This window comes from Peromyscus californicus, unplaced genomic scaffold (genome assembly GCF_007827085.1).
Source record: "Peromyscus californicus insignis strain IS unplaced genomic scaffold, ASM782708v3 Scaffold_11__1_contigs__length_118956290, whole genome shotgun sequence".
NCBI classification, from domain to species: domain Eukaryota; kingdom Metazoa; phylum Chordata; class Mammalia; order Rodentia; family Cricetidae; genus Peromyscus; species Peromyscus californicus.
In genome coordinates, this window is record NW_026294402.1 from 65,240,885 (window position 1) to 65,267,419 (window position 26,535).

General features: G+C 46.6%; 1 protein-coding gene across 1 annotated transcript in view; it reads left to right on the forward strand.

Annotated features, from left to right (window-relative positions):
- The window catches only part of Myo1e (myosin IE), a 205,140-nt gene that overhangs the window by 132,826 nt on the left and 45,779 nt on the right, over nt 1-26,535 (forward strand). The window contains exons 10-17 of the mRNA XM_052713547.1: nt 2,062-2,258; nt 6,330-6,410; nt 7,393-7,479; nt 9,894-9,980; nt 10,574-10,741; nt 11,635-11,720; nt 15,548-15,629; nt 21,623-21,729. Of these exons, the coding sequence (XP_052569507.1) occupies nt 2,062-2,258; nt 6,330-6,410; nt 7,393-7,479; nt 9,894-9,980; nt 10,574-10,741; nt 11,635-11,720; nt 15,548-15,629; nt 21,623-21,729 (895 nt within the window). The remainder of the gene's footprint in view (nt 1-2,061; nt 2,259-6,329; nt 6,411-7,392; nt 7,480-9,893; nt 9,981-10,573; nt 10,742-11,634; nt 11,721-15,547; nt 15,630-21,622; nt 21,730-26,535) is intronic.

The window sequence follows — 26,535 nt, forward strand, 5'->3', positions numbered from 1 at the left end:
AGTCCATTCAGTCCCAACACCCTCCATGCTATCTATGGAGATCAGTCTTTATTGGGAGGCTGATGGTATCTTCTCACTGTTAAAAGGGTCCTTTAGGGATTTTGTTTTGTTGTTAGATATTGGGGTTTTTTTTGAGATGTAATCTCATTGTTTAGCCTAGGTCCTTGAACTTGTAATCCTCCTGCCTCCACCTTCATAAATGTTGGGATGATTGATATATGCCACAATGATGACACCATCCACAGGATCTCAACACATTCTTTATATCAGCAAAATTTTATAATGAGAGAGAGAATCCTATCCAAGTTCAGATTTTTTCATTTGTATCTATTCCACAAGTCATGTGGCAACATGTAAATGAATAGAAATGGGTTAATTTAAGATATAAGAGCTAGTTAGAAACAAGCCTAAGCTTTTGGCCAAGCTTTGATAATTAATAATAAGTCTCCATGTCATTTATTGGGGAGCCAGCGGTCCTGATGAAAAAAAAATCTGTCTACAATCTATAAAGTTCATCATTTATATTAGGAAATCTGAATACTCTTTCATACCCAAGAATGGTGTCATTTATGCAGATTTGAACATTCTGACCAGAAATAAAGAGAATCCCATTGGTCCTGATAGCTTTTCCCTTAGCAAGTCTATGGTCTGAAACAACTTTCCACACCCATGGGAGCTTTTAGTTTTCTCTTTGAAGACCCCCAAATACCCCAGTTCATGTTGTGAGGCAGTATGAGTATTCTGTGATACCAGTAACATCAGCCCCTCTGTGCCCATGCCATCTTCAGAGGACTCTCCCTGTGATGTGTCTATTAAAAGCCTTCTGGGTGGGGAAATGGCACAGTTGGTGAAATATGCAGGTATGAGAACCTGCTGTCAATCCCCAGAACCCATCTACAGAAGTCGTACTTAGTGACATGTCATCCCAGGACTGGAGAGACAGTGATGGGGTATCCCTGTGTGTTGCTGGCCAACCGCATGGCCAAATCAATGAGCTCCAGGTTCAGTTAAAGACCTTGTCCCAAAAAATAAGGTGGAGAGTGGCCAAGGAAGACATCTGTCATTGACCTCTGGTCTCTACGTGCACTTGTGCACACCCACACAAACACAGGAATATATACACACAGGCCTTCTGACCCCAATGCCTCCTGCTCCCCCAATCCAGGACACCCTTCTCCAGTGCATCGAAATCTATCCCAGTCTTAATCACAGCTTCCAGCTATAGCAGATACTTCTCTTCACAACACAGACCACAGTCCAGCCATGCCTCTGCCTCCCAGCTTGTTCCCCTTAGCACATACCATTTCCCACTCCACATCTGTACAAATCCTACCCTACCTCGTCCAGGTGAAGTCCCTTCCTTGATGGCTCCAGAAAGCGTTAATAGCTTCCTGTTCTAAATTCTTCCGGAATTGTATAGTCTGTTCAGATGCATTCTGCCTTCCAGGAGGGTTCTTCATTTAATAGAATTTCTAGATTGCCTTCAGGGTTTATTACTTATTTAGTATCTTTTCCTCTTTATTTTCTGCTTTTTGTAATCCCTCAATGTAAACATTCGATCAATTGGGGATTGTTGGGCTTACTGGGTCCATGATAACAGATGTTACAAGTTCTCTGTAAATGAGGCCATGAAAACATTGCACCAAAGGAAGAAAACATTATTCAAAGCCAAAGAAATGTTTGTTGATTGAGTTCCTGTTGATGTCTTTGCCTTAAGCATGGAGAAATGCCCATTTTCAGTATCTCGGTGTGATCTCAGTGGCGGCGTGGGAGGTGGGGGGTGGGGCAGAGGAAGTGAGGACTGGCCTGCCTGCTTTTTGGACCACTGATTTCAGTGATTGGAAGTCTCAGTAATCAGAGGGATTGATTTACAGAATTAAAACAACGAGGAAAAGCAAACAGAGATGTGCATGGCATCGATGATAAGCCCTTGCCAATAGAGTGGAAGTTTAGAAGTTAACTTTGGTGCCCATTATCTGCTCACACATGCACAAGGGTTTCCATGTGCCTGGGAGATGATGGTTACATTTCTGAAAGACAATCATGTTTTATATTCTGCAGTTTTGGCTTTTCCTGCGTATCTGCTGGGTATAAACCAAGACCGGTTAAAAGAGAAGCTAACGAGCCGGCAGATGGATAGTAAGTGGGGAGGAAAGTCGGAGTCCATCCACGTGACCCTCAATGTGGAGCAGGCCTGCTACACCAGGGACGCACTCGCCAAGGCCCTGCATGCACGGGTCTTTGATTTCTTGGTAGATGTAAGTAAACATGGGTGGACATGGGCAAAGCTTCAAGTTTTAGATATAAGGAATACAACGACTAAGAGTGTGTTCTCATGTTTGCCTTAGTCCTTTGCATCATTACCACATCCCTCTCTGCCCTGTGTATCCTCTCTCTCTGCTTCTGGTGAATCCGGAATCCAACTTCTACATATGCACAGCAAGACAGAGTACCTAAAACCAACACAGTAGCTCGGGGTAGTCAGTAAAAGCCAGGACTGGAGTAGAGGGGGCCTGTGGTCCAGGACCATTTCTGAGTGTAAAGGCTTAGGAATGTTGCATCTGGTAATAATACAGTTAATTTGTGGCCAGTAATTCCAAACATGATGTGGTAAGCACATGCCTTTCCTTGTGTTTCTGTGGAGACAGGTGTTCAAGATGAGCTTAGCTGATGAGTTCTGACTCAGTCAAGCACAGTTAAAGTTGCAGTAATGATGGAGAGCTGTTCTCCAGGCTGGCCCGGGGCTGGGGACGTGGTGTCAAGTAGAATCTTCATGTGCTGTTGTTGCTTAGAGATCTCTGTTCATAGCTATGTGGACCTCTTCTTAGGGCAGCTCGGTGTCCTCACAATTGGCAGCTGATTTTCCCTAGAGTCAGTGATCTAAGACAGGGCGTGTGAGCAAAAGGCCCTAAGTTTTTTATATCTTGATCTTGGACTTACTATCACTTCGACACATTCAGTCCGTTCTGAGCAAGCCACCAAGAGTAGTCCAGATGGGATGGAAATTGGGCTGGACCTTTCAAAGGGGAAAATCGCAAGGGTTTTGGATATCTGTCTATTAGAGGAGAAGTTTTTTTGTTTGATTTTTTTTTTTTTTTTGAGATGGTATCTTTTTTGTTTGTTTGGGGTTTTTCGTTTTGTTTTGTTTTTCAAGACAGGGTTTCTCTGTGTAGCCCTAGCTATCCTAGAACTCACTCCTTAGACCAGGCTGGGCTTGAACTCCTAGAGATTCCCCTGCCTCTGCTGGGATTAAAGGTGTGTGCCACCACGGCCCAGCTTGAGATAAGTGTCTTTATGTAGTCCAGGCTAGCCACAAACTTGGTATATAGCTGAGGATGACTTTTACCTTTTGATCTTCCTGCCTCTACCTCCTGAATGTTGATATAGGGATGTGCCATCATTTGGGGTACATTAAACAATACCTAGTTTACTCAGTGCTGGGGACCATGAATCCAGGCCTTCATGCCTGCTAGGCAAGCACTCTACCAACCCCAGCTTGACTTTAGATATACTTTTAAATTTACTCTGATACTTTTGGACATAGCAAACAGCATAATCATACACATATTAATATGTGAACATATTTACTTTTTTGGGGGGGGCGTTGTTTTTGTTTATCAAGACAGGGTTTCTCTGTGTAGCCCTGGCTGTCTTGGAACTCACTGTAGACCAGGCTGGCCTCGAACTCAGAGATTCACCTGCCTCTGCCTTCCAAGTGCTGCGATTAAAAGCATGCACCATCGCTTCTCGGCCTTTTGGCTAAGATCAAGTGTAAAAGCATGCACCACCACTACCCAGCTACTTATGGGTTTTTTAAAGATTATTTATTTATCATGTATACAGCGTTTTGCCTGAATGTCAGAAGAGGACACCAGATCTCATTACAGATGTTTGTGAGCCACCATGTGGTTGCTGGGAATTGAACTCAGGACCCCTGGAAGAGCAGTCAGTGCTCTTAACCTCTGAGCCATCTCTCCAGCCCTACTTACGATTTTTTAAACTTATTTTTAGTTAGCGGTGTGTGTGTGTGTGTGTGTGTGTGTGTGTGTGTGTGTGTGTGTGTGTGTGTGTATGTGTGTATGCATGTGTGTGTGCATTCAAAAAAGTATGCCATAGCACACATGTGGTGATCAGGAGCTAGCTTGCAGGAGTCGGTTCTCTCCTTCCACTGTGTGGGACACAGGGATTGAACTCAGGTCATCAGGCTTGGCAGCAAGCACCTTTATCCACCATGCCATCTTGCTGGCTCTGTCTCTGGCCAGCAGTGTAAATCTGGGTTAACCAATGATGCCTTTAATGTTAGAATAAGATAGAGTCTGTACTCTGTTCCAGAAACTACTTTAGTATTTCAGGGGGAAAAGGATATCATTTAATTTCTCCAACAACACCAAAGCCTAGGTATTGTGTTGGTTTTCTACATAAATGGAACAAGGAACTGAGAGGTTAGGAACCTGGCTGGAGCTCTCTTAACTCCTGTGTGGCTATTCTAGGGGACCTAGATTCCTGGCTGTTCTGCTTTTTTATTTCTCTGTGTTCAAACAGGAAACCCAAGGCAGATCCCAGCCAGGAACAGCAACCATTGGGTCCCAGGAGTCTGTGCCCAAGCCCAGCTGCACCACCCACAGAGCTCAGGCAGGGTGGGAGAGCTGGACAGGTCAGGGCCCTGCTCCCCATGCTGCTTGTGATTATTTGGGGGGTTCGGATCTGTGGGAAGTTCAGGGTCAGGTGTTATCCAGGCCCCTCGATTACTGAGAAGGGAGTCCAGGCAGGAATGCTGGTCGATGATCAAAGCGGAGGGGCGAGAGGATGCAGACGGTGGGGGGGTGAGGTGGGGGGGAGGGCTAGGACCCCCAGCTTTGTGTCAGTTCAGGGTATGCGGCAATGCGGTGATTGCCATGTAATTGACACTAGTGTGACCCGACATTAACTAGGCTGTGCTGTCTGTCTGTCTGCTGTGCTGTATGTCTTTACTCACTAGCTCATCAGAGCCTGTCATTTTCTTTGCCCAGGAAACACCTCATGTACACCGAAACACAGCATTCACCAACTCCAGGAATGATTTTTTATTTCCCTTTGTTATCTGCCTCCTCTCCTCCACCCGCACCCCAAGATGCACCTGTCCTGTTGGTTTTGCGTCTCTTCCGTTGGATCGTGTGATCTCTTCTCTCAGTGACCTAGAACACAGACTGAGGCATTGTGTGGCTTCAGTTTAAAATCTAAGCCTTGCTTCTTGTCCAGCATGATCCTGGGCATGCATCTGGAAAATGGGGGCATGATGGTCTGACGGCCACTGTGAGAGTCATGATGAGCTGGTAGGGCATTCTCGATGAAGCATCCAGTGAGAGACTCTGCCTCAAAAGCTAAGGCGCAGGGGCTGAGCAGATAGCTCAGTGGTTAAGAGCATTGCTGTGAAAGCAAGAAGACCTGAGTTCAGATCCCCTCAACCCACAAAAAAAAACCAGGCATGGCTGCTCATGCCTGTAACCCCAGTGTTGGGGAGCAGAGACAGGCAAACCCCAGGAGCTCACTGACCAGCTATTGTAGCTGAAACATTAAGCTGCAGGCTCATGGAGAGAACTTCTCTGCAAAAACTAAAGTAGACAGCAATAGAAGAAGACACTTTGGGCACATGCACTCACATACATACTACACATACCCCCAAATAATAATAATAATAATAATAATAATAATAATAATAATAATAATAATATAATGGAGAGAACAATTGAAGAAGACACCTGACACAGACGACTGGCCTCCATACATATGTGTATGTACACACTTGAATGTGCACACACGTACACTAATAATAGTCGATATTATCTGTAGATTGTTCACCCGCTGCATATGCTCCTGAGAACTAGGACCACTTTATCTTCGGCATCAGTGACTCATTGTGTCCTGTTAGGGTTAAGTGGCCGCTGAGTTGAGGACATCTGACTGGCAGTTGCAGGTTTTGCAAGCTTGCAGCTTCATTCAGGGTAGCATCTTACTTATATCACCCAAGACGATAGCTTCTTCCAGGTCTCCGGACTGTGTCACTATACAAACACCACACATACACACACACACACACACACACACACACACACACACACGCACTACAGTTGTTGTTTGAATCCTCCTGAGACCTTTTTAAAGCATAAACCCCATCTTCAAGCTGACCTGTTTCCAGGAGTCAGTGTGATTGCTGTGTAGTGCACCCCGCCTCCCCTGCCTCTACCACCACCACCCCCACCATCCCCATCATCCCCCTGCCCCCGCTCTACCACTACGTCTGTTCAATAAGGAGGAAAAGAGTTATTTGTGCTGTGTTTGTTTTCTCCTAGTCCATCAATAAAGCCATGGAGAAGGACCATGAGGAATACAACATTGGCGTCCTAGACATCTATGGCTTTGAAATATTTCAGGTAAGGAAGGCTGGGGAAATGACTCAGTGGGTATGAGTACTTACTGCCATGCAGGCATGAGGACCTCAGTTCAGATTCCCAGCACTCAGGTAAAAATAGCTGCATCCACCTGTAATCGCGATGCTGTGGGAGGTAGAGACAGGGCTCAGTGGGGCTTGCTGGCCGCCAGCCCAGCTCTAGGTTTAGTAGGAGACTGTCTTAGGGGATTAAGGCAGAGAGCTGTCACTCCATATCCCTCTGTCAACTGTATTCACAGTGAGGGCTCCTGCATACACACCCGTGAGCACACAGACACACAAGAAGAATGAAAGAAAAGAGGGAGGTGGGGAAGCAAGAAAGAAAAAGAGAGAGGGAGCTAAAGAGATGGCTCAGTGGTTAGAAGCCCTTGCTGCTCTTCAAAAGGCCCTGGATGCAGTTTCTTACACCCACCCCAGTCAGCTCACAACCACTGTGACTCTAGCTCCAGGGGATCTGATGCCCTCTGCTGGGCCTCTTTGGGAATGCCCATGAGCACACACACACACACACACACACACACACACACACACACACACACACACACAAATAAAAGTGGTAAATGGGAGAGAAGGAAGGAAGGAAGGGAGGGAGGGAAGGAGAGAGGGAGGGAGAGAGAGAGGGAGGGAAGGAGGGAGGAAAAAAATTGGATTCTGGGTAAGGCCAGTTTGAATCATCAGAGCTCGGAGGGGGAGGGTGATGTTTCCTCTGGCCAACAAGAATAATTCTAGGCAATGAAGAAGAAGCCGGCTCCATCTCCTCTTTGCTCTGTGAGTTCTTCATGTACCTTTACCAAATTAGTGTCTCCTAAATATAAACCGTGCTTCCTCCATTGACGCAGCCAGAGTTTCTGAGGCAGCTCTTTCCCACAGACATTTTAGTGCACCACCAAGAAATGACTTTTAAATGATTTTGTGAAATGAGTGCAGGAAAAGACCATCTTTTTGTTTGTTTTCTTTCCCCCCAGAAAAATGGCTTTGAACAGTTCTGCATCAATTTCGTTAATGAGAAATTACAGCAGATTTTTATTGAGCTGACCTTAAAGGCAGAACAGGTAAGTGGCCCCTCTTCCTTCACCCTCCTCTCTGTCTTCTTTGCTTCGAAGATGTAGATCTCTCTTTTGATGACTGATTTGGGTTTCTGTCCAGTATTAGGAAATGTACCTACTAAAGTCAGCAGGAAAGCCATATGCCTTTGCAGTATTTCAGTCTTTGAAATGCAAATACCATCTGCTGCCTGTTTTTCTCTGTCAGTAAGTGAAGCTAGGAGGCTAGCCTGACAGTGGGCTCTTTCTGCTACTCTCTGTCCCACGGACCAAAGTGAAATGGGAACCCTTGCTCTGACCTCCATTGTCTGGGAAACACTGTTTTCCCGGATGGCCGGCACCCCCAGTCTTCCCCGTAAACTATACATATTTTTAACAACGCTCACATTTGAATTCATCTTTGAACTATGTCTTGCTTACGGTCTGTTCTAAAGGTGCAGTGGAGGCTCTCCGAAATTCTTAGTGCCATGTTTTTTTTTTTGGTTTTTTTTTTTTTTTTGGTTTTTCGAGACAGGGTTTCTCTGTGTAGCTTTGCGCCTTTCCTGGAACTCACTTGGTAGTCCAGGCTGGCCTCGAACTCACAGAGATCCGCCTGGCTCTGCCTCCCGAGTGCTGGGATTAAAGGCGTGCGCCACCACCGCCCGGCGCCATGTTGTTTTTGCTTTCCAGAATCACTGTCGTAAATCAAAACAGGGAGTTTGAGGTAGCAGAAATTTCTTTTCTTACAGTCAGGTACCACGAGGTTAAAAACTAGCCTTGCAGCCCCTCCAAAGGCTAGAGGGAGACCCCTGAAAACCCTAAGATTCTTTCTGTGCCACATCCTGGTGGCTCTTGGCCTCCTGTGCCTGTGGTGGTCTAACTCTACTCTCTCTCCCCCTTGCCTTCTGGTGCTCCATGCCCTAGCCTCTCTCCCTTCTCCCATTAAGACGCAAGTCCAGAGTGATGTAATCATGAGAGCCTTTATTAACTATTATCTATGAAGACCTTATCTTTAAACCTTGAATCCTGGGGTTCTGGGTACACATGCAGTCTGAGGGGAAGCTACACATGTCAGAAGCCGTTTAGGGACCATATATTGGAAAGTTAGCTGTCCAGCACTGAAAGTGGCTAGAGTAAGGCAGCCAAAGGAGAGGCTGGTAACAAGTAAGACGGAAGGAAGTGGGTAGGGTCTGGCTCACAGCGGTTCTTTATGAGGCTTAATAAATTCAAGACCAACATAGAGAAACTCAGAAAACAATGGTAACTGTAGAGGGGAGATCCAGTACGTATTCTGTCAAATCTGACATACAGAGTTTGTTTAAAATAATTAGTAATTAGCTAAGAGTCACCCAGAATGATTCTTAGCTTGTATCCTCTTTTAAATTTTTATATTTATGTGTATGGGTATTTTGCCTGTGTGTATATCTATGCACTATGTGTGTTCCTGGTGACCATGGAGGCCAGGAGAGGGCATCAGATCTTCAAGAACTGGAGTTTGTGAGCTACTATATGGGTGCTTAGAATTGAACCTGGATCCTCGGCAAGAGTGGCCACTGTTCTTAACCTCTGAGCCATCTCTCCAGATCCCTGGCTTTGTATCTTGAAGAATTGGACAATGGTGAGATTGTTACTGAAGGACAAAATTAGAAGGGTCGGGACTCCAGTGCATGAAGTGGATGTAAGCGGGCCTTCTGTGCATCTACCGTGCATCTACCTGGAGAGTCCCTCGTGAGACTGACTGAAATCACTAACAGAAGGAGGGCTGAATAAACAGAACAGATGAAAGTGGAGTCCCCAGACTGCCCATCACATACAAAGTTCGAGAAGAAGAAAGATCTGGCCCACTTCTTTTATTGTTGTGATAAAACATGGCCAAGACAACTTAGCAAAGAAAGGATTTAGTTGTTCTTACAGTCCCAGAGGTTTGCAGTCCACGATGGCAGAGTAAAGGGGTGGCGGCCTGAACAGCTGAATGGCCTGAGCTCCCATCTCAAATCACAGTAGAAGGCAGAGAGCACACTGGGAATGGCAGGAGTCTTTCGCGGCCTCAAAGCCCACCCCCAGTGACACACCTCCTCCAACAAAGCCATACCTCCTAATCCTTCCCAAACAGTCCCACCACCTGGGGACCAAGTATTCAAGTATACAAGTCTTTGAGGACCAATCTCATTCAAACCTCCACATGGATTCAGGAGAATCCTGAGTTCAAGGTCATCCTTGGATATACAATGAGTTCAAGACCAGCCTGGGACATCAAACAACAACAAACAAACAGTTGTATGCTATCAATTTTTATGACTTGGACAAAACATAAAAACTTTTAAGTTATGAGATGTTCCTTTCCTGTCACCTCTTAGTGATGGGGAAGTTCTTAGTGTATGTAAAGGGATGCAGGTTCTCTCTTTCATGGTGGTTTATGCAAACTTCTAATTTCTGTCATCCAGGAAGAATACGTTCAGGAGGGAATAAGATGGACGCCCATTGAATACTTCAATAATAAAATTGTGTGTGACCTCATAGAGAGCAAAGTCGTAAGTACCAGCCTGTGGTCCCCTCCACTGGTCTACCCTTCAGTGAGGTGTGTCAGTTTCTTTTCAACTGACAAGGAAATCACTCTTGCACGGAATGTTAACATTAACGTTAGTAATGTGTAAATGTGTAGCGTGAAATAAAATAACGGGCTTTTATTACCACAGTAAATAAGAGTGTGTGCAAACTACCAAGTTACAAATGGAAGTTGTTCCTGAATTCTAGAAGATAGCTCGTGGTTGTGTGACATAGCAACGGAGGAGCCATAAAAAGGATGACACCTTCCAGCCCCACCATGCACCCACATACACAGGAACGTGTATACACACATATACACACAAAAATAAAGAAATAAACAAAAGTGAAGCTGTCTAGGGAGCTGGCTATCTTCTTGGAAATGAGTTTCCTTCATCTTTAGATCTGAAGGCTAAAACCTCTTTTGGGAACGTTAAGTGCATCTTTCCTGGAAGGAGTGGCTGATGATCAAGATGGCATCTGGGTCTTGGGAGCAGTCTCCTGGCTTAAGAAGGACCCCATAGGTGTTGTGTATTTGGAGGGGTCAGTGACCCGGGCCTTGCCTTCTCGGTCTCACCAGAACCCTCCCGGAATTATGAGCATCCTGGATGACGTGTGTGCCACCATGCATGCTGTGGGGGAGGGCGCCGACCAGACACTGCTGCAGAAGCTCCAGATGCAGATCGGGAGCCATGAGCACTTCAACAGCTGGAACCAAGGCTTCATCATTCACCACTATGCTGGGAAGGTAAGGCCCGAGACCAGAGTTCAGTGGGCCAGACTCATCCATTCTAAAGACTCCCCGTTTTGAGCTTTTACGGGTGGAATTTGTTCTCATGAACCAATAGAGATCCATGTCATTTATTCATCCAACAAATAGGACCTTGAAAGAATCTGAAGAGTTAAAACAAAGCACCATCTCCAGGGCTGCTTATTTTTAAAGCACCAATCTCCCTGGTGTATATTGCAGCTGCTGAAGCAATAGTTTTTTTGTCTTGACAGTTGCAATCACAAACTTGTATCCCTTTGCTTTCCCATGGGTACTGGGACTAACTTCAGTGTTTTCCCTTACAAAGTGAGTAACTAGGTGCCTACAGGGTCCACAACCGTGTAGGGTCCTAATAGAAGTTCGGGTCACGGCTCTTGGATACTTCCTGGTCCTCTGGAAATCCACAGATATAATCTTTCCTCCCAGCTAGTCTCTTGTTAACCACTGTCCCTGAGCATCGAGGCCAGGGCAGATGGGCACAGCTTTGATGTTGCTTCTAAGAACAATGACCAAGTTTTAGTTGACATACTTGATGAGCGAGCATGAGGGCTTCGCTTAGTCAGAACTTAGGAAAAATAACTTCATGTACTGCTCAGACATGCTTAGGGATACAGACAAGTGGACATGTGTTCTAGAGAGCTGTAGTCTCACTCACAGATCACCTGGGGAGCCAGATCTTCATCACCCCCATTAGGTCGTGGTCAGCTAAGCCAGCGGATAAACTTTCTGTGACAGCAGCATAAAGTGTGAAACCTCAAAGGCCACAGCTAGAAAGGTCCACCTTCTGATGAAGCTAGCCATACCCACTTAAGGGTGTTTTTAGCCAAAGAAATGTCGAGGATGGAATTTGATTTCTTTCCATTCTTGGCCAGGTTTCCTATGACATGGATGGCTTCTGTGAAAGGAACCGGGACGTGCTTTTCATGGACCTGATTGAACTCATGCAGAGCAGTGAGCTGTAAGTGTCTGCTTTATCTGGCATGCAGTACACTTTGGTTTGTTGTTGTTGTTGTTGTTTTTAATATGTATGAGTGTTTTGCCTGTTTATATGTCTGTGTACTATGTATGTGCCTGGTACACACAGAGGACAGAAGAGAAATCAGATCCCCTGGAACTAGAGTTACAGATGATTTGTGAACCGCCATGCGGGGGCTAGGAATTGACCCTAGGTCCTCCAGAAGAGCAGCCAGTGCTCTCCACCTCTCCAGCCCCATGTTTTCACAAACCAGTGATGGTATTGTTTCGGCATGCAAGCCAGAGTGATACTGGAGCACTTAGCATCTGGCTCCTTTGGAACTGTTGAGTCTGGTTTTTAACTTGACTACTTGTTTTCTCAAAAGGGCTTTTCTCCTTCTAGTCTTTGTCTCTCCCTTCTGTCCCTAATGTTTCCTTCCCCCAAGTGCCATCTGTATGTCTGGCTCCATCATCTTCAACACTGTTAGGAGGGAGAAGTGGCCATATTGGCACCAGCCTGGAATACCTATTTCTGACCAGGAGGAGTTGAACAATTTACCTCTATGATACTTTGCCCTGGGGACAATGCCAAAAGGATTTTCCATGGTCACTCCATTTTTAAAGGTGGCTAATTGCCTGAATTGCTGAATTGCTGAAGCCATTGGAGACGGAGAAGTCCAGGAGGAATTTTCCCCTTCTGTCGATGGCGGGATCCCTGTGGCTTTGTTCTTGATTCCTATGTCTGGAGCCATTGGCGTCCTGCAAATGTAGGAAAAGAATGTCCTCACATTCCTTGCCACAGGAACATACTTAGGTGGTGCCACCCTTGATCTCCAGATGGAACAGCACAGCTACAAAAGGAACAGTGATGGCCTCTGCGTCAAGAGCCTGAAGAGGACCTGGGAGAAGCTACTGGGGGCAGCTCGAGCCTTTGTTGCCCTTGAGAACACCGCCAAGGTCAGCATCATCTCCGGGAACACTGGCCAATGAGCCGTCCTGACATCTGGCTGCCACTGGAACCACTCCGGTTGCTGGCTGCTTCATACCTAGAACATTCACAAACTAGATCCAAGAAACCTTCAGGGAGCAGTGGCTTCTGATGGCCTTCAACCCCTCACAAAGGCTTCTTATGTCAACCTGCCTACCATCGCTCTGCCTAATCCAGATTCTCTTCCGTACTGTGGGGGCATTGCCATCCTGTGCAGCAACAGGGAGCTCATCCAGGGGGTCTGATGAGATGCTGACTTGGGAAGGTCTGAGTGTGTGTAGCACCATCTCCCATGAGTGCCCATTGGAGGTCAATGCTCGAGCTCTTCTTCTACAGAGGCCATGAGAAGATGGAGAAGGCTGAAAAAGATTTGGCCAAGGAGGAATTGCAGGGTGAATGGACCTTTCCAGCTCCTGAGTCACTGGTCTGAGGTGTGCAGGTGCCCTCTGTGCCTGTCCAACAGTTCCCTGTGGACCACTGAGGACTGGGCTGCAGCTCCCATTGCTCAGCCACTGAATGGGCTGGAACCAGTGATCATAAGCTAGTCTGCAAGACACTTGAGCAAAATGAAAAGGTGGATGGAAATAAAATTTAAAAAAAAGAACAAAGGAAAGAAAACCAAGCCTAGGAGGCGCCTCTACAGGGGGATATATGCAAACATTCGTTATTTGTTTATTTTTGAGGTGGTGTCCGCCAGGCTGGCCTTGAAATCCTGATTCTCCTGCCTTCACTCCCGAGGGCTGGGATTGTACACTCCTGTATGTGATGCTTGGATTGACTCTGGGACTTCCTGCATGCTAGGCAAGAGGCTCCTGACCGCACTGCATCCCCAGTCAGGATAGCTACCTTAAGGAGCAGCAACACTTGGAGCAGCTTTCTGATAACTGCAGCGAAAGCAAGACAGGCTTTCTTTCCTAGCCCCAGTGAGGGGCTAGTCTTGCTTCATTTAAATGTCTCCCCCCAAACCCCACCATCCTCCCCCACGATGGTGCTCCACCACCATCCTCCCCCACAACGGTGCTCCACCACCATCCTCCCCCACAACGGTGCTCCACCACCATGCTCCCCCATGCAGGTGCTCCACTACCATCCTCCCCCATGCGGGTGCTCCACCACCATCCTCCCCCACCCCGGTGCTCCATCACCATCCCTTGCCACAGCTTCTTCACACTCACTTTTGAGATGCCACATTTCTTTTCATTCCAAATGCATAACCTCAAGGTGCTGTCCTCTGAGAAGGTCAGGGAGGCTGCAAGTCCTACCTTGTGGGTTTCGTGGCAGCCGCTTTCAGAGATGGTTTTTAATTATTAAAACTCCTGCCAAGTTCAAGAGAGATTGATGAGCCCGCATAAACTCCTGTCATCTAGATACAGCATATTATTTTGTAATGTGATTGCTGTAAAAATCTGTGGTTATGTCTGGCCAGGTTAGAAGTAGACGGCTGGGGAAACTTCCTGGAAATTTCTAAAGACCAAAAAGTCGCTCAGCGGGGAATGAGTTTGGGTTGGCATATCCAGTAGTCAACTTATGTGGGCCACTTCCTTCACCGAGCCAGTTAGAAGATATTTATTGAGCTAGGGTTCAGACACCAGGCGCGTCAAAGTCACTAGACGTGCCTCTGCCCTGTGTGCCTGCTGGGTGCTCGGTTAAAGTTAGTGAGGGGATATATTCTGCAGACAAAGCCTCAGGGACTGGAAACTGCAGCACCTGAAACTGCTCCTGCTCAAAGGCTGTGTTGCTTGCCAGCCTCTAGCAAGCAGAAGCAACTCATGCTACTAAATGTCCTGCGTTACAGGGCCGGGGATATGGCTCGGTTGGTACAGTGCTTGCCTAGCATACACAGCCCCCTGGGTTTGTTCCCTAGCCCCTCGTAAGACCTGGCATAGGGGCAAAGCACACATGTGTAAGTGGACTTTTCTTTGGGCCAGCAGCTCCCAAATAATGACGTGGAGACTTATTACTAATTATGAAAGCTCAACCTTAGCTTAGGCTTGTCTCACTAGCTCTTATAACTTAAATTAACCCATTTTTAAAAAAAATTAATCTACACTCTACCACGTGGCCTTCACCTCTCTCCCATTCTGTGGTCCCACTTATTCTGTGTCTCCATGACGTCTCCTGTGAGTCTCGATTATCCGCTTCTCTCTGCCTGGGAATCCTGCCTATCTCTCCTGCCTAGCCGTTCAGCTTTTTTTTTTTTTTTTATTACACCCATCACAGCAATACCTCTTCACAGTGTACAAATATCCCACAACACACTCGGGGAACAGAAACAGGAGGACTAGAAATTCAGGGTCAGCCTGGGCTACATGGGGAGTTCAAGGTCAGCCTGGCCTGCAGAAAACCGTGCCTCAAAAACAAACAAGCAAGCAAGCAAAGATCCTAAGATGTGTAGGACACTGTCCCTTAAGCCCCATCGAAGAATTATCCAGGTGGGACACTCAACCGTCATCAGATTCAGAAACAGGTTCTCACAAGCAGAGTGGCATAAACCTCCAATGCTCCCAGCTTCCACCATCCATAGGGCTCCAGTCTAGCCAACTTGTCTTCACAAACACATCCTGTCTTCCCTCCCCCTTGGCTGTGCTATCCTCAAGATGGCCCTCGGTTCCAGAGGCCGGGGTGTTCCACACTTATGTCTCTGTTTGGGACTGACGTGCTTTGTCTTACAGTTCTTTCTTTTGTGTTTCCTGTCTGGTGTTCATTTGGCCAAGCGACATCCTGCAGGCTTGTACTGTAAGTCACATGGCTTTTCTGTGGCCAGCCTTAGATGCTTCTGGACAGCACATCCAGCCCCCACAGAACTGAGAGATTGCTGATCCATCCTCTTTCTCATTTTCTAGGCCTTTTATAAAATCTTTATTTCCTGAAAACCTGCAAGCTGACAAGAAAGGCCGCCCAACGACCGCAGGAAGCAAAATAAAGGTTGGTTCTATTCTGGGAAGTGTTTGGATCCTAGAAGAGCTGGAGTTCTCCAGCAGTCAGGGACTGTGCCCTAGGGCGGTAAGGCCAGGTTAGTGTAGGGCTATGGTCACAGAAATGCCCAGAAGTTAGGCTCCTTGCCAGAAGTCACAGGATATAGCTGAATTTGACTTGGCCACCCTGGACCCCAGTTGGATATTAAGTACCTCATGACTTAATGGCCAGCACATAATAATCAGTTCTTTTAAAGAGGAAACGGCTTTAAAGAGAATCTGGAAAGATTTATGTTAAACTATCAGGAGTTTTGTGGTTCGGAATCATGTTCTGGATATTGATGGTGCTTTTCCAGGCCAAGCGCTCAGGCATGCCAAGAATGAAACTTGCCAGAAACCCCAGTTCATCTTTAGGGGCATTTTACACATCTCTCCTCCCTGGGTCTTAGAGGCTCCTCCTTGCTGTAAAGGGCAGACACATCTGGCCGAATGGTGGTAGCAACTCTGAAATACCATGGATGGTGAAGAGTGTGAATCGAGGACACTTTATCCTGTAACTTGGACAACTATTTGCTGAACTTTCTCAAGATAATACCAGTTCAGAATGTTTTTTAGAGCTGGAGATGGTCATGGCTTAGTTGGAAGAGGGCTTATCTACAATTCCTATCCTTTGGATCCACCCCATCAGTCCAGAAAACTAGGCATGGTGGTGCATGTCTATAATGCCAGCCCTGGAGAGGCAGATGCAGGACTGTCAGAAGATCAAGGTCATCTCCTGGCTATATAGTAAATTCAAAGCAGGTCTGGGCTATATGAGACCCTGTCTCAAAAAAAAAAAAAAAAAAAAGAAAGAAAGAAAGAAAAGAAATGTTCATCTATACATACGACTCGTGTGTGTGTGTGTGTGTGTGTGTGTGTGTGTGTGTGTGTGTGTGTGTGTTTGTATATATACTAAATCATACCAGTTAAATATGTCTCTAGTTTTATAATCAAAGAGCTCATGTGATTGGTGTTTGACATTTGGGGTTCAGTCGCCTGTGACTTTTACTATCTAAGTTATTATCAACCTATAATTAAAGTTCTTAGCATCTGAGACAGGAGAGATGACCCAGTGGTTGAAAGCATTTGCTGCTCTTACACAAGACCCAGGTTCAAATCCCAACACTGCAGCTCATAACCATCTGCAACTCCAGTTCCAGGGGATCTGAGGCCCCTCTTCTGGCTTCTGTTGGCTCCTGCACACACACACACAGTACACAGAAACCCACACAGGCACATATACATGGAGAAGTACCTAACTAATTAATTTAGAAGTTCTCAGCACCTCTTGCTTATCTGCAAGGTGGGGAGTGTAGCACTAAGCCCAGGTGCGGCCTTGATGGTTAAATCCAGCCATCCACCTACAGTGCCTACATCCTACCCTGCAAAAATGCCCAGTGGCTGCTCTTACGTTCTTGCCTACCAGCGTGTTCCCTCTATCATGCCCATGCCCTCATCTCTACTTGCTGCTGTGTGGTTTTTGTGCACTCATTCACTCCCTGCCCTAGGCTTCCACTCACCCTCCTTCACTCTGTATTCATTCCATGATGCCCTCAGCCTATGCCTTCCTGACTGACACCAGTGTCACAGACGCCAGGGCTTGATAACCCTCCTGGGGACAGAAACACTGGCTTCAGTAAACGACACTGTTCCATAAGGACCTTTTAGGTTTTGTGGATGAAGTCAGACATGAGGTGGTGGTGCGGTTTTTTTGTTTGCTGTTGTGTCTAGAATGGAACAGCTGGATTATCGGGATGGATCAACAAGTGCATTTGATTCCCAGCATCAGAAAGAACAGCCAAATAGTTCTAACCTGCACCAAGCTGAGTGTGGTAGCGTACAGACAAGATCCCAGCACTTAGGCAGTAGGAGCAGGCAGGATTACAAGTTTGAGTCACAGGATTGTGGCAGGGGATGGTGCAGCCGCAGCAGGTTTGTGGTACTTGCCTTATGTTCTAGTGTTTAGGAGACTGAGGCAGGAGGATCATGAGTTCCATGCCAGTTTGGCTTACAAAATGAGACTATCTCAAAAAAACAAAGATGAAATCTTGTCATATTCTTTAAACTCTTGGGCTCAAGCCATCCTCATGCATCAGCCCTTCTGAACAGAGGACACCACAGACACATGCTACCATGTCCACGGGTGCAGGATGAGGTTTGAGCTGGTAGGCCGAGCCCTCTGGGTTGTAGGAACACCATGTCCTTAAGAGCCATTCTGAGACTTGACTGGATTTGGGTCTCTGGGACAGAGAGCTGAGGGCAGAGAACAGATGTGATTTTCCTGAGGCCTAGATGCTAACATCTGCATGAAGGTCTGACTCATGCCTTAGCCTGAAGGACCTGGATAAGGACAAACTCTGGGCTAGAAACTCTAGTCATGAGACTGTCACATTCAGCTCCAAGGGCTCAGATCCCCCAAGGTTGCAGTGACTCATTTTCAAGTGGTCTGGAATATGCCTCATCAGTGGGGGATGGAGACCTCTTACTTCTCCTTTGAAGGCAGTTTGCTTCCTTTCCTTTGTATTTGTGTGTAGTTTTAAAAGTTACCACCTTTCTGGTAAAAATAAGCCTTTTAAATAAAACCATATTACATTTAATAAAGCTTGATTCTGAGGCTTCATTCAGTTATATGTTGTGATTGGAAGAGACTAGTGTTGAGATCAGAGTAAAGCTTTGATGCTAGATAGAGCAGATTCAAGCTCCTAGTGAGCCAGCGTGGATACACCAGGCATTGCCTGAGTGAGCCTGGAGCTGTGATTGGGAGATGGTCAACCACAGCTCCACACACTGCAGCATCCATTCCTGCCTTTAAGACATCAGAGGCTTTCTAGTTTTATCTGCCCGTGTGTGGCTGCAGATGGAGGAACTGAAGCCTAGAAACAGAGATAGACTTATGCTGTACCACCTTTCACATAACAGAGCCAGGAGTACCAATGAGGTTAATTGGTCAGTACCCCGAGCCTCTCCTCACTGTCCTGTCTTGTTTTTGTATTCTGACTCCTGCTTCTGTTAAACAACGCTGATACCTCTCTATCTAACCAATGCACTCTTGGCTGGAGTCAGAACTAATCCTGTTTGCTTTATAGTCACCTTACAGGACATCAAGAATGACCCATAGCCATTGAAATTCAGGATAACGACAACTAGTGTGTATTCCTGTTTGTTAAAATTAATTAGTTAACAACCTGGAGGGCCTATCTTGTCTAAGTTCACCCAGTTAATTCCTTTCCCAACACACTGTACTATTCTGTATCACTCACAGGAAGGCAAAAGAGCATTGTGGTTCAGAAACACGGACTTGGTCCCAAGTCTCGCCTTTGTTGATAACAAATTGTGTTGTCCCAAGGACTCTTTCTTCCTGTCAAGCTCGATGTTCTCATTTGAAAAAGCAAAAGTAGGAGCAGTCATGACCACACAGGATTGTTGTGATGCATCAGTGACCTGTGACTATTATAAAAAGAGCTATGTCAGGGGACACATGAAGTGTCTCGACTGGCCTCTGGGTTCTTGCCTTAGGCTACAGTGCAAAGGAAGTATGCTGCCACCTGCTTTGGGCTGAATAGCAATAAATAAAAATTAGCGTCAAAAACTGCAAGTGAAGAAGAAATGTAGAGACTTAAGAATGGAGAGCTGAGTGTGATGGCAGAGGCAGGTAGAGCTCTGTAATTTTGAGGCTAACCTAGTCTACATGGTAAGTTCCAAGACAGCCAGGGCTCTATCCAGGAACCCTATTTCAAAAAAAAAGCTTAGGACTGGAGAGATGGCCCAGCAGTTAAGAGCACTGGCTAGAGGACCCAGATTTGAATCCCAGCACCCACATGTTGGGTGACTCACAACCATCCATAACTCCAGGGGATCCAGTATCCTCTTCTGACCTCCATGGGCACCAGTCATGTGCATGGCGCACATACATGCCTCCAGGCAAAACACTCAACACACGTAAAATAAATCAACAAAACTTTTAAAGCTTTGCTCAGAGAGACTCAGATCATCAGATTTGTTTCCAAATGTAACTTTATCAGCAAAGAAGATAAAAGACAATTTCCTCTGTGGTCAGAGTCCTCACTCTGGTGAGACACCCTCTATACCTCTGTCCTCAATTCCAGGCAAGTGCAAAGAATGCTGTTTTCTACACGCTCACACAAGAGCTCCATTCACTGATGAGCATCCCGCTTCGCTACCCATCAGTTTCTAAGGGTTTCAGATTCCCAAGTCCATGAAAACAGAGAAGCCCTAATTGAGAGCGGGTTGTCTCTTGTCAGCAGAGCCCTTCTGCTGACTGGGAATGGCTCGCTGGTTTCCTGGCAGGCCTTCCCACTGTTTTCTTTGAGAGTTTTTTTTTTTTTTTTTTACCCCTCTCTGCATGCTGACTTGGCTCTGAAGGAGAGTTTGCCTAAGTGGGGCATCATGGACCCCCAGGGTGTGCTCAGCTGTGCGGTGGGGTGGCTGAGGTGCACGTCACTCCTGTTTCCTCCACGTGTGCAGTTCTCATGGTGTGAAATACACCCTAAGCTATTCCAGCTGTATTTATGTGGCTTCTTCGGCTTGAACTCAGTCCTGCTCTGGGTACCCAGGGCATAACAAATGATAGAGGGTTTTATACAGACTCAGTTTGCTGTGGGGAGATGAAGTTCCGTCCCACAAGGAAAGTGCAGAGAGCCCTGACAAGGGACAAATTGAGGGGGACGCTGGATGAAATGGCATGTGAGACATTCAGAAATTATATATTTGTAATGAATTTCACTTTGTTTAGCTGTGAGTTTGCACCATTTCATTAATTTTATTATTATTATTGGTTGTGGTGGTGGTGGTGTGTGTGTGTTATGTGTATTTGGGTGCCTACAGATCCCTTGGAGCTGGAGTTATAGGCAGTTGTGAGCAGTGTAGGTACTAGGAACTGAACTCAGGTCCTCTGGAAGAGTAGCAAACTCCCCTAACTGCAGCCATTTCTCCTCCAACCTCTTCCTCATTTTAATAAAGAGATTCTTCGTAGATGACACTAGCGAGAAAGAGATTTGAGGGTTTATCCCTGCTCATAATTTTAAATAAACAAACCAAGAAACATTTTTTTTTTAAAATCAAGAACCAGGCATGGTCGTGCATGGCTGTAATTTTAGCACTTAGGATGCTGAGGCAGGAGAATTGGGAGTTTAAGGTTATCCTTGACTAGGTAGTGAGTTAGAATAGCCTAGGATGCCTGAGCCCCTGTCTCAAAAACCAAAACATACATACGCCTGGCGCGCGTGTGCTGCCCCCCACAACACGGAAGAATATTTACAGTGACCTAAGTCAGTACAAGTTGAACTTAGTTTGTTGACAGTGGCATTATTCCTGATGAAAAGAATCACATGAAGATTTACCTAAGTTTATCTATATAAAAATGCCTAAGCCGCCGGGCGGTGGTGGCGCACGCCTTTAATCCCAGCACTCGGGAGGCAGAGCCAGGCGGATCTCTGTGAGTTCGAGGCCAGCCTGGACTACCAAGTGAGTTCCAGGAAAGGCGCAAAGCTACACAGAGAAACCCTGTCTCGAAAAACCAAAAAAAAAAAAAAAAAAAAAAAAATGCCTAAGCCGGGCGGTGGTGGCGCACGCCTTTAATCCCAGCACTCGGGAGGCAGAGCCAGGCGGATCTCTGTGAGTTCGAGGCCAGCCTGGTCTCCAAAGCGAGTTCCAGGAAAGGCGCAAAGCTACACAGAGAAACCCTGTCTCGAGGGAAAAAAAAAAAAAAAAAAAAATGCCTAATTGTTTTCAGTGTTCAATTTTCTAACTCTTAGGTGTGATAAAAATCATCATAAAAGTCGGCCGCACTTCAAGGCTCTTCTGGACACCTACCTAGCTTAGGCACAGCAGCAGGTCCTTGACGATTTATTCCTAGCCGTGTTTCTGGAGTTCTGCAGGTTTTGTTTGGAAGCTGGTCCGCCATAGAGAGCTCCTTAACTCTAACTGCTCTTATCCTTCCCATAGAAACAAGCCAATGACCTCGTGAGCACCCTAATGAAGTGCACACCCCACTACATCCGCTGCATAAAACCAAACGAAACCAAGAAACCCAAAGACTGGGAGGAGAGCAGGTATGTTACAGGGAAAAGAGGAGAGGGCGGGGCCAGCCGAGGTGGGCGTGGCATGCGTGACCACCCCCTCATGTGAACCAACCTCTGTCTGTCGCAGGAGGAGGCCTGTGTGCTTGGTACATCCTGGCTCTTCGATTTTTGTTTTTTTTTTTTTTAAACATCTGTGTAATAATAGTTCACCTCATCTTGTCTTTAACATGTTCTCAGTATCATTCCATTCACAATTAATTTACGATGTTGATCTTGGCTAGTCTGGAGGCAGGTGTTAAAACAAACCTTAGTACCGAAGAGTCAGAGTGGTTTTAAAATTATTTTGAGGCTCTGTTTAGATGTACAGAATGTAGCCTGTGTGGGATGCCGAGCTCGGGGTTGCAAGGGAAAGCCTGAGGAGTGGGTTAAGGTGATCTGCCAGTGACTGTACCCCGTGAAGATCCTCATAGAGGCTAAGGTCCTGAGCACTCCATAGAAGGGGAGAGTGAAGGTAAAGGATATGGATGGACCATGAATGCTCAGATGTCCTGGTACCTGAAGAAGCCTGTGTCACTGTGGTATTTGGGAAATGGCCCATGCAACATGAAGTGAGTTGACCATTGTAAGGGTGTTGACTGAGGAGGTAAGATTCATCTCCAGGGGCTGGAGAAAAGGCTTTCCAGTTTACAACATTGTTTTTGCAGAGGACCCAGGTTCAAGTCCCAGCCCTCACACAGCAGCTCACAACCATCCATAATACCAGTTTCAGGAATCTGACTCCCTCTTCTGACCTCTGAAGGCACCAGGCATGCACATGATACATGCATACAGGCAGGCAAAACATTCATACACATAAAATAAAATAAACAAATATTTTAAATAGATTTGTCTCTAACTGGGAAGTCCAGGGAGCATTCCTATGAGGACTGATCTTCCTGTCCCCTTGGAGCATGGGAAGAGGAGCTGGGGAAAGGCCTCTTGGTGGGGTGATGATAACTACAGAGGGTACCCCATGCCATCACCACATCACCCGGTCCTAGGCTGCGAGCCTACCGGAATGCACCATCCCTGTCTGGGAGTAAAGAAGACTGAATTGTGGAAGGTGTCAAGTGACTATGGAAAGGTAACAATGGGAAGAGACCAGGCTTAAAGAGGACAGCTGCTGGGTACATCCTCTGAGAGACAGGAGTGGGTCCCTTTCCCATGCTGTCTCAAGCCTCGTTCTCAGCAACGACAGATGGATGAGTTGATACTTGAGTCTCTGTAGAGGGGGGAAGGGCAGACCAGGAACAAAAGGAACACACAGGCCCACCTAGGTTGGCTGTCACTGTCTGAAGGTGTTCTTTCATTCTTTTTTTTTTTTTTTTTTTTTTTTTTTTTTAGTTTTTCGAGACAGGGTTTCTCTGTGTAGCTTTGCGCCTTTTCCTGGAACTCACTTGGTAGCCCAGGCTGGCCTCGAACTCACAGAGATCCGCCTGACTCTGCCTCCCGAGTGCTGGGATTAAAGGCGTGCGCCACCACCGCCCGGCGTGTTCTTTCATTCTTAACACAGGGGATGGGCTGGGGTGTGGCTGAGTTGGTACAGTGGCTGTCTAGGATGCATAAAGCCCTGGCAAGGCTTTGACCCCCAACACTAAATAAGCCACAATGGAGGAGGTGTACCACCGTGGTTGTAGCGGCTGCTGCTTCTGCTTCCTTTGATACATGGTTGTATTGTGTAGCTCTGGATAGCCCGGACTCACTATGTAAACCAGACTAGCCTCAAATTTACAGAGATTCACCTACCTCGCCCTCCCAGGCTCCCTAGTGCTGGGATTACGAGCATGTGCCACTGTGCCCAGCCTAGCTTATTTTAAACATGGCTTCTGGGGATCAAATCTAGCCTTCGTGTTTACAAGGCAAGCACCTAGATCCGAAGTACTGCTGATGTCACATCCGGAGCTAGACTGCGATTCAGAACTGAGCTCTGCAGCTCCCCGTTTGTAACTGACTTGCATGGGACACTTTGTCTGCCACATTGCCAGTCTGGCTCATTTAAACAGAGGGTCTAAGACAGGTCTGTCAGTGAGATCTGCTTCTCCATGGTCTGCTCCGTCTCTAACATGTACTGATAGGTGCACAGCCTACCTGCTCACGTGTGCAAATACATGTGTTCGTACACACAGCAGGGTGGTGTCATGGGCAACCTCAGAGAAAACGGTGGCCACAGAAGTGCCTCGAAGGGGTACAGAATGCCACTCTTCCTCCACTTCAGACTCTCCCACTTTCCTTCCCCACCTCTTTCCAATAAAGAATCTTAAATAAAAGCACCTTCCTTGAAGCTAGAGAGATGGCTCGGTGGGGAAGAGCATACACTGCCCTTGCAGAGGACCCAAGTGTGGTTCCCGGCGCACACCCACGTCATCATGCACCTCACAGCCACCTGTAACTCCACCTCCAGGGGATCCAACGCCTTTGACCTCTGCGGGCAGGCACCTGCACTCACATACACATGGCTACACACACACACACACACACACACACACACACACACACAAAATTAAAAACAATAAAAGTAAGTCGAGAAAAATAAAACCTTATTTGTCTTATTAATAAAGTACCACTCCCAGCCAGGTGGTGGTGGTGCATGCCTTTAATCCCAGCACTCGGGAGGCAGAAGTAGGTGGATCTCTGTGAGTTCGAGACCAGCCTGGTCTATACAGAGTGAGTTCCAGGACAGCCAAGGTTACACAGAGAAACCCTGTCACCTAAATAAATAAATAATGAATAAATAAATAAATAAAGTGCTACTCTCAACCTCAGGGACAGCTCCCCCATAGGTTTAATTACAGATGGCTTCACTCCCGTGTGAGTCGCTGGTAGGAATTATACGCTCAATTGAAGTTCTTGGTGGAGAGGGTTACTCATTCCACAAGTTTATGAGGTATGGGGTTTTTCTTTTCCTGTTGAAATGTGTTTTTGTTTGGCTTCTGGCAGAGTGGCCAGCTTTGGATTCTGAATTGCTGCCCTCACAGAGTTCTCAGGCTGTGGCTTGCTTGAGGGAAGGGGGGGGGGGAGTGAAGACAGTCCTGGGGGTGACTTCTCCTACAGGGTGGAAGTGGTGAACAGTTGGGCTATGGCAAGCCGATGCCTACCAGCAGTGATGCTCCAGCAAAAACATCTTGGGTCCTTTGGTACTTGAAGTTCCTTTACACATTACAGGATTTGCTAGACTGGTTGCCGTACAGCAGAAATTTTGTGTAAAACATTTCCTGAACCTTGGTGCCACTTTAGTAACATCTAACTCGATTCAAGCTGGAGAGATGGCTCAGTGCACAGACTGCTTCCTGTGCATCCATGAGGACCTGACTTTAGGTCCCTACATCCACATGAAACCTGGGTCTGTTGGTGTCTGCTTCTAACCCTAGCGTGACGGCCACTGAGAAAGGCAGCTCCTAGAGGCTAATCAGAATGGCAAGCTCAGGGCTGGAGAGATGGTTTACTTACTGTTCTTCCAGAGGACCAGAGTTCAGTTCCCAGCATCCATGTCGTGTGCTCACAGCTGCTCCAGACGGCCCAATAAATAGCAAGCTCCCGACTGAGTGAGAGACCCTGTCTCAGAATCCTAAGGAAATGATTAATGGATTGAGGAAGATATCACAGTATTAACCCCTGGCCTTTGTATGCACCAGGACAGACAAGTCTATTGTGTGTGGGTACTCATGCGCCACATCACGTATGTCAAGGCCAGAAGACAACTTGTGGGAGTATAGTTTTTACCTTCTATTGTGCAGTCTCAGGAACTGAACTCAGCTCATCAGGCTTGGCAGCAGGTGCCTTACTTGCTGAGCCATCTCCCCAGCCTGTGAAGCAAGATCTTCACAAAGAGAATATTTTTTTCCTGTGTGATTCATGGGCGAGGACTATGTGTGGAGAATCCGTGTGTGATGTGTTCTTTGCCTGAGGCTTGGAGAGAAGCCAGTGTTTGTGAATAGTGCACTGAAAGCAACAAACATTAGAAGTTCGCGCTTTCAGGCCCGAGAGATGCTCAGCGGTTAGGAGTTCTTGCAGAGGACCCAGGTTCACTCACCAACACCCAGTTATAGGAGCTCTAGTGCCCTCTTCTGGCTTCCTCGGGTATTGCATACACACCGTGCCCATAATAAGCAAATACTCATACATATAAATTTTGTTTTTTTGTTTTTAAGATAAATGGGCACTTCGGCATTTTTTTTCTTACTAGAGAAAGGGGCAATTGTGCGTTTGTATTTGGAGAAATGGGAAAGAGAAATTATTTTTCCAAGTCAGGTTTCTAGAGTGTCTCTGCTTCTAATTCAAGGGAAATGTGCATGTTGAATATCAGTCTTTTCATATAAAGACTCTAAATGTTATTTGTCCTGGGACTGAAGAGATGGCTCTGTGGTCAGAGTACTCAATATGCAAGCAGAAGGACTGAAGATCAGCTTCCCAAAGCCAAAGTAGTTGCCAGATGGGTGTGGCAGCCTGCATGTAATTCCAGCCTAGGAGGGCAGAAATGGGGATCCTCAGAACAGGCTAGCCAGAGAGACTAGCCATGTCTACAAGCTGGGTTTAAGTATGCGACCCCGCCTCACTGAGTAAGGTAGAAGAGAGAGGATGATGTCCAACATCAACCTTGAGCAGCCACACACATGCATCTGTGTGCACATGTGTCCATGCACATATACAAATAGAAACAAGAAGCCAAGCAGTGGTGGTGCATGCCTTTAATCCCAGCACTCGGGAGGCAGAGGCAGGCGGATCTCTGTGAGTTCAAGACCAGTCTGGTCTACAGAGCAAGTTCCAGGACAACCAAGGCTACACAGAGGAAAAAAAAAA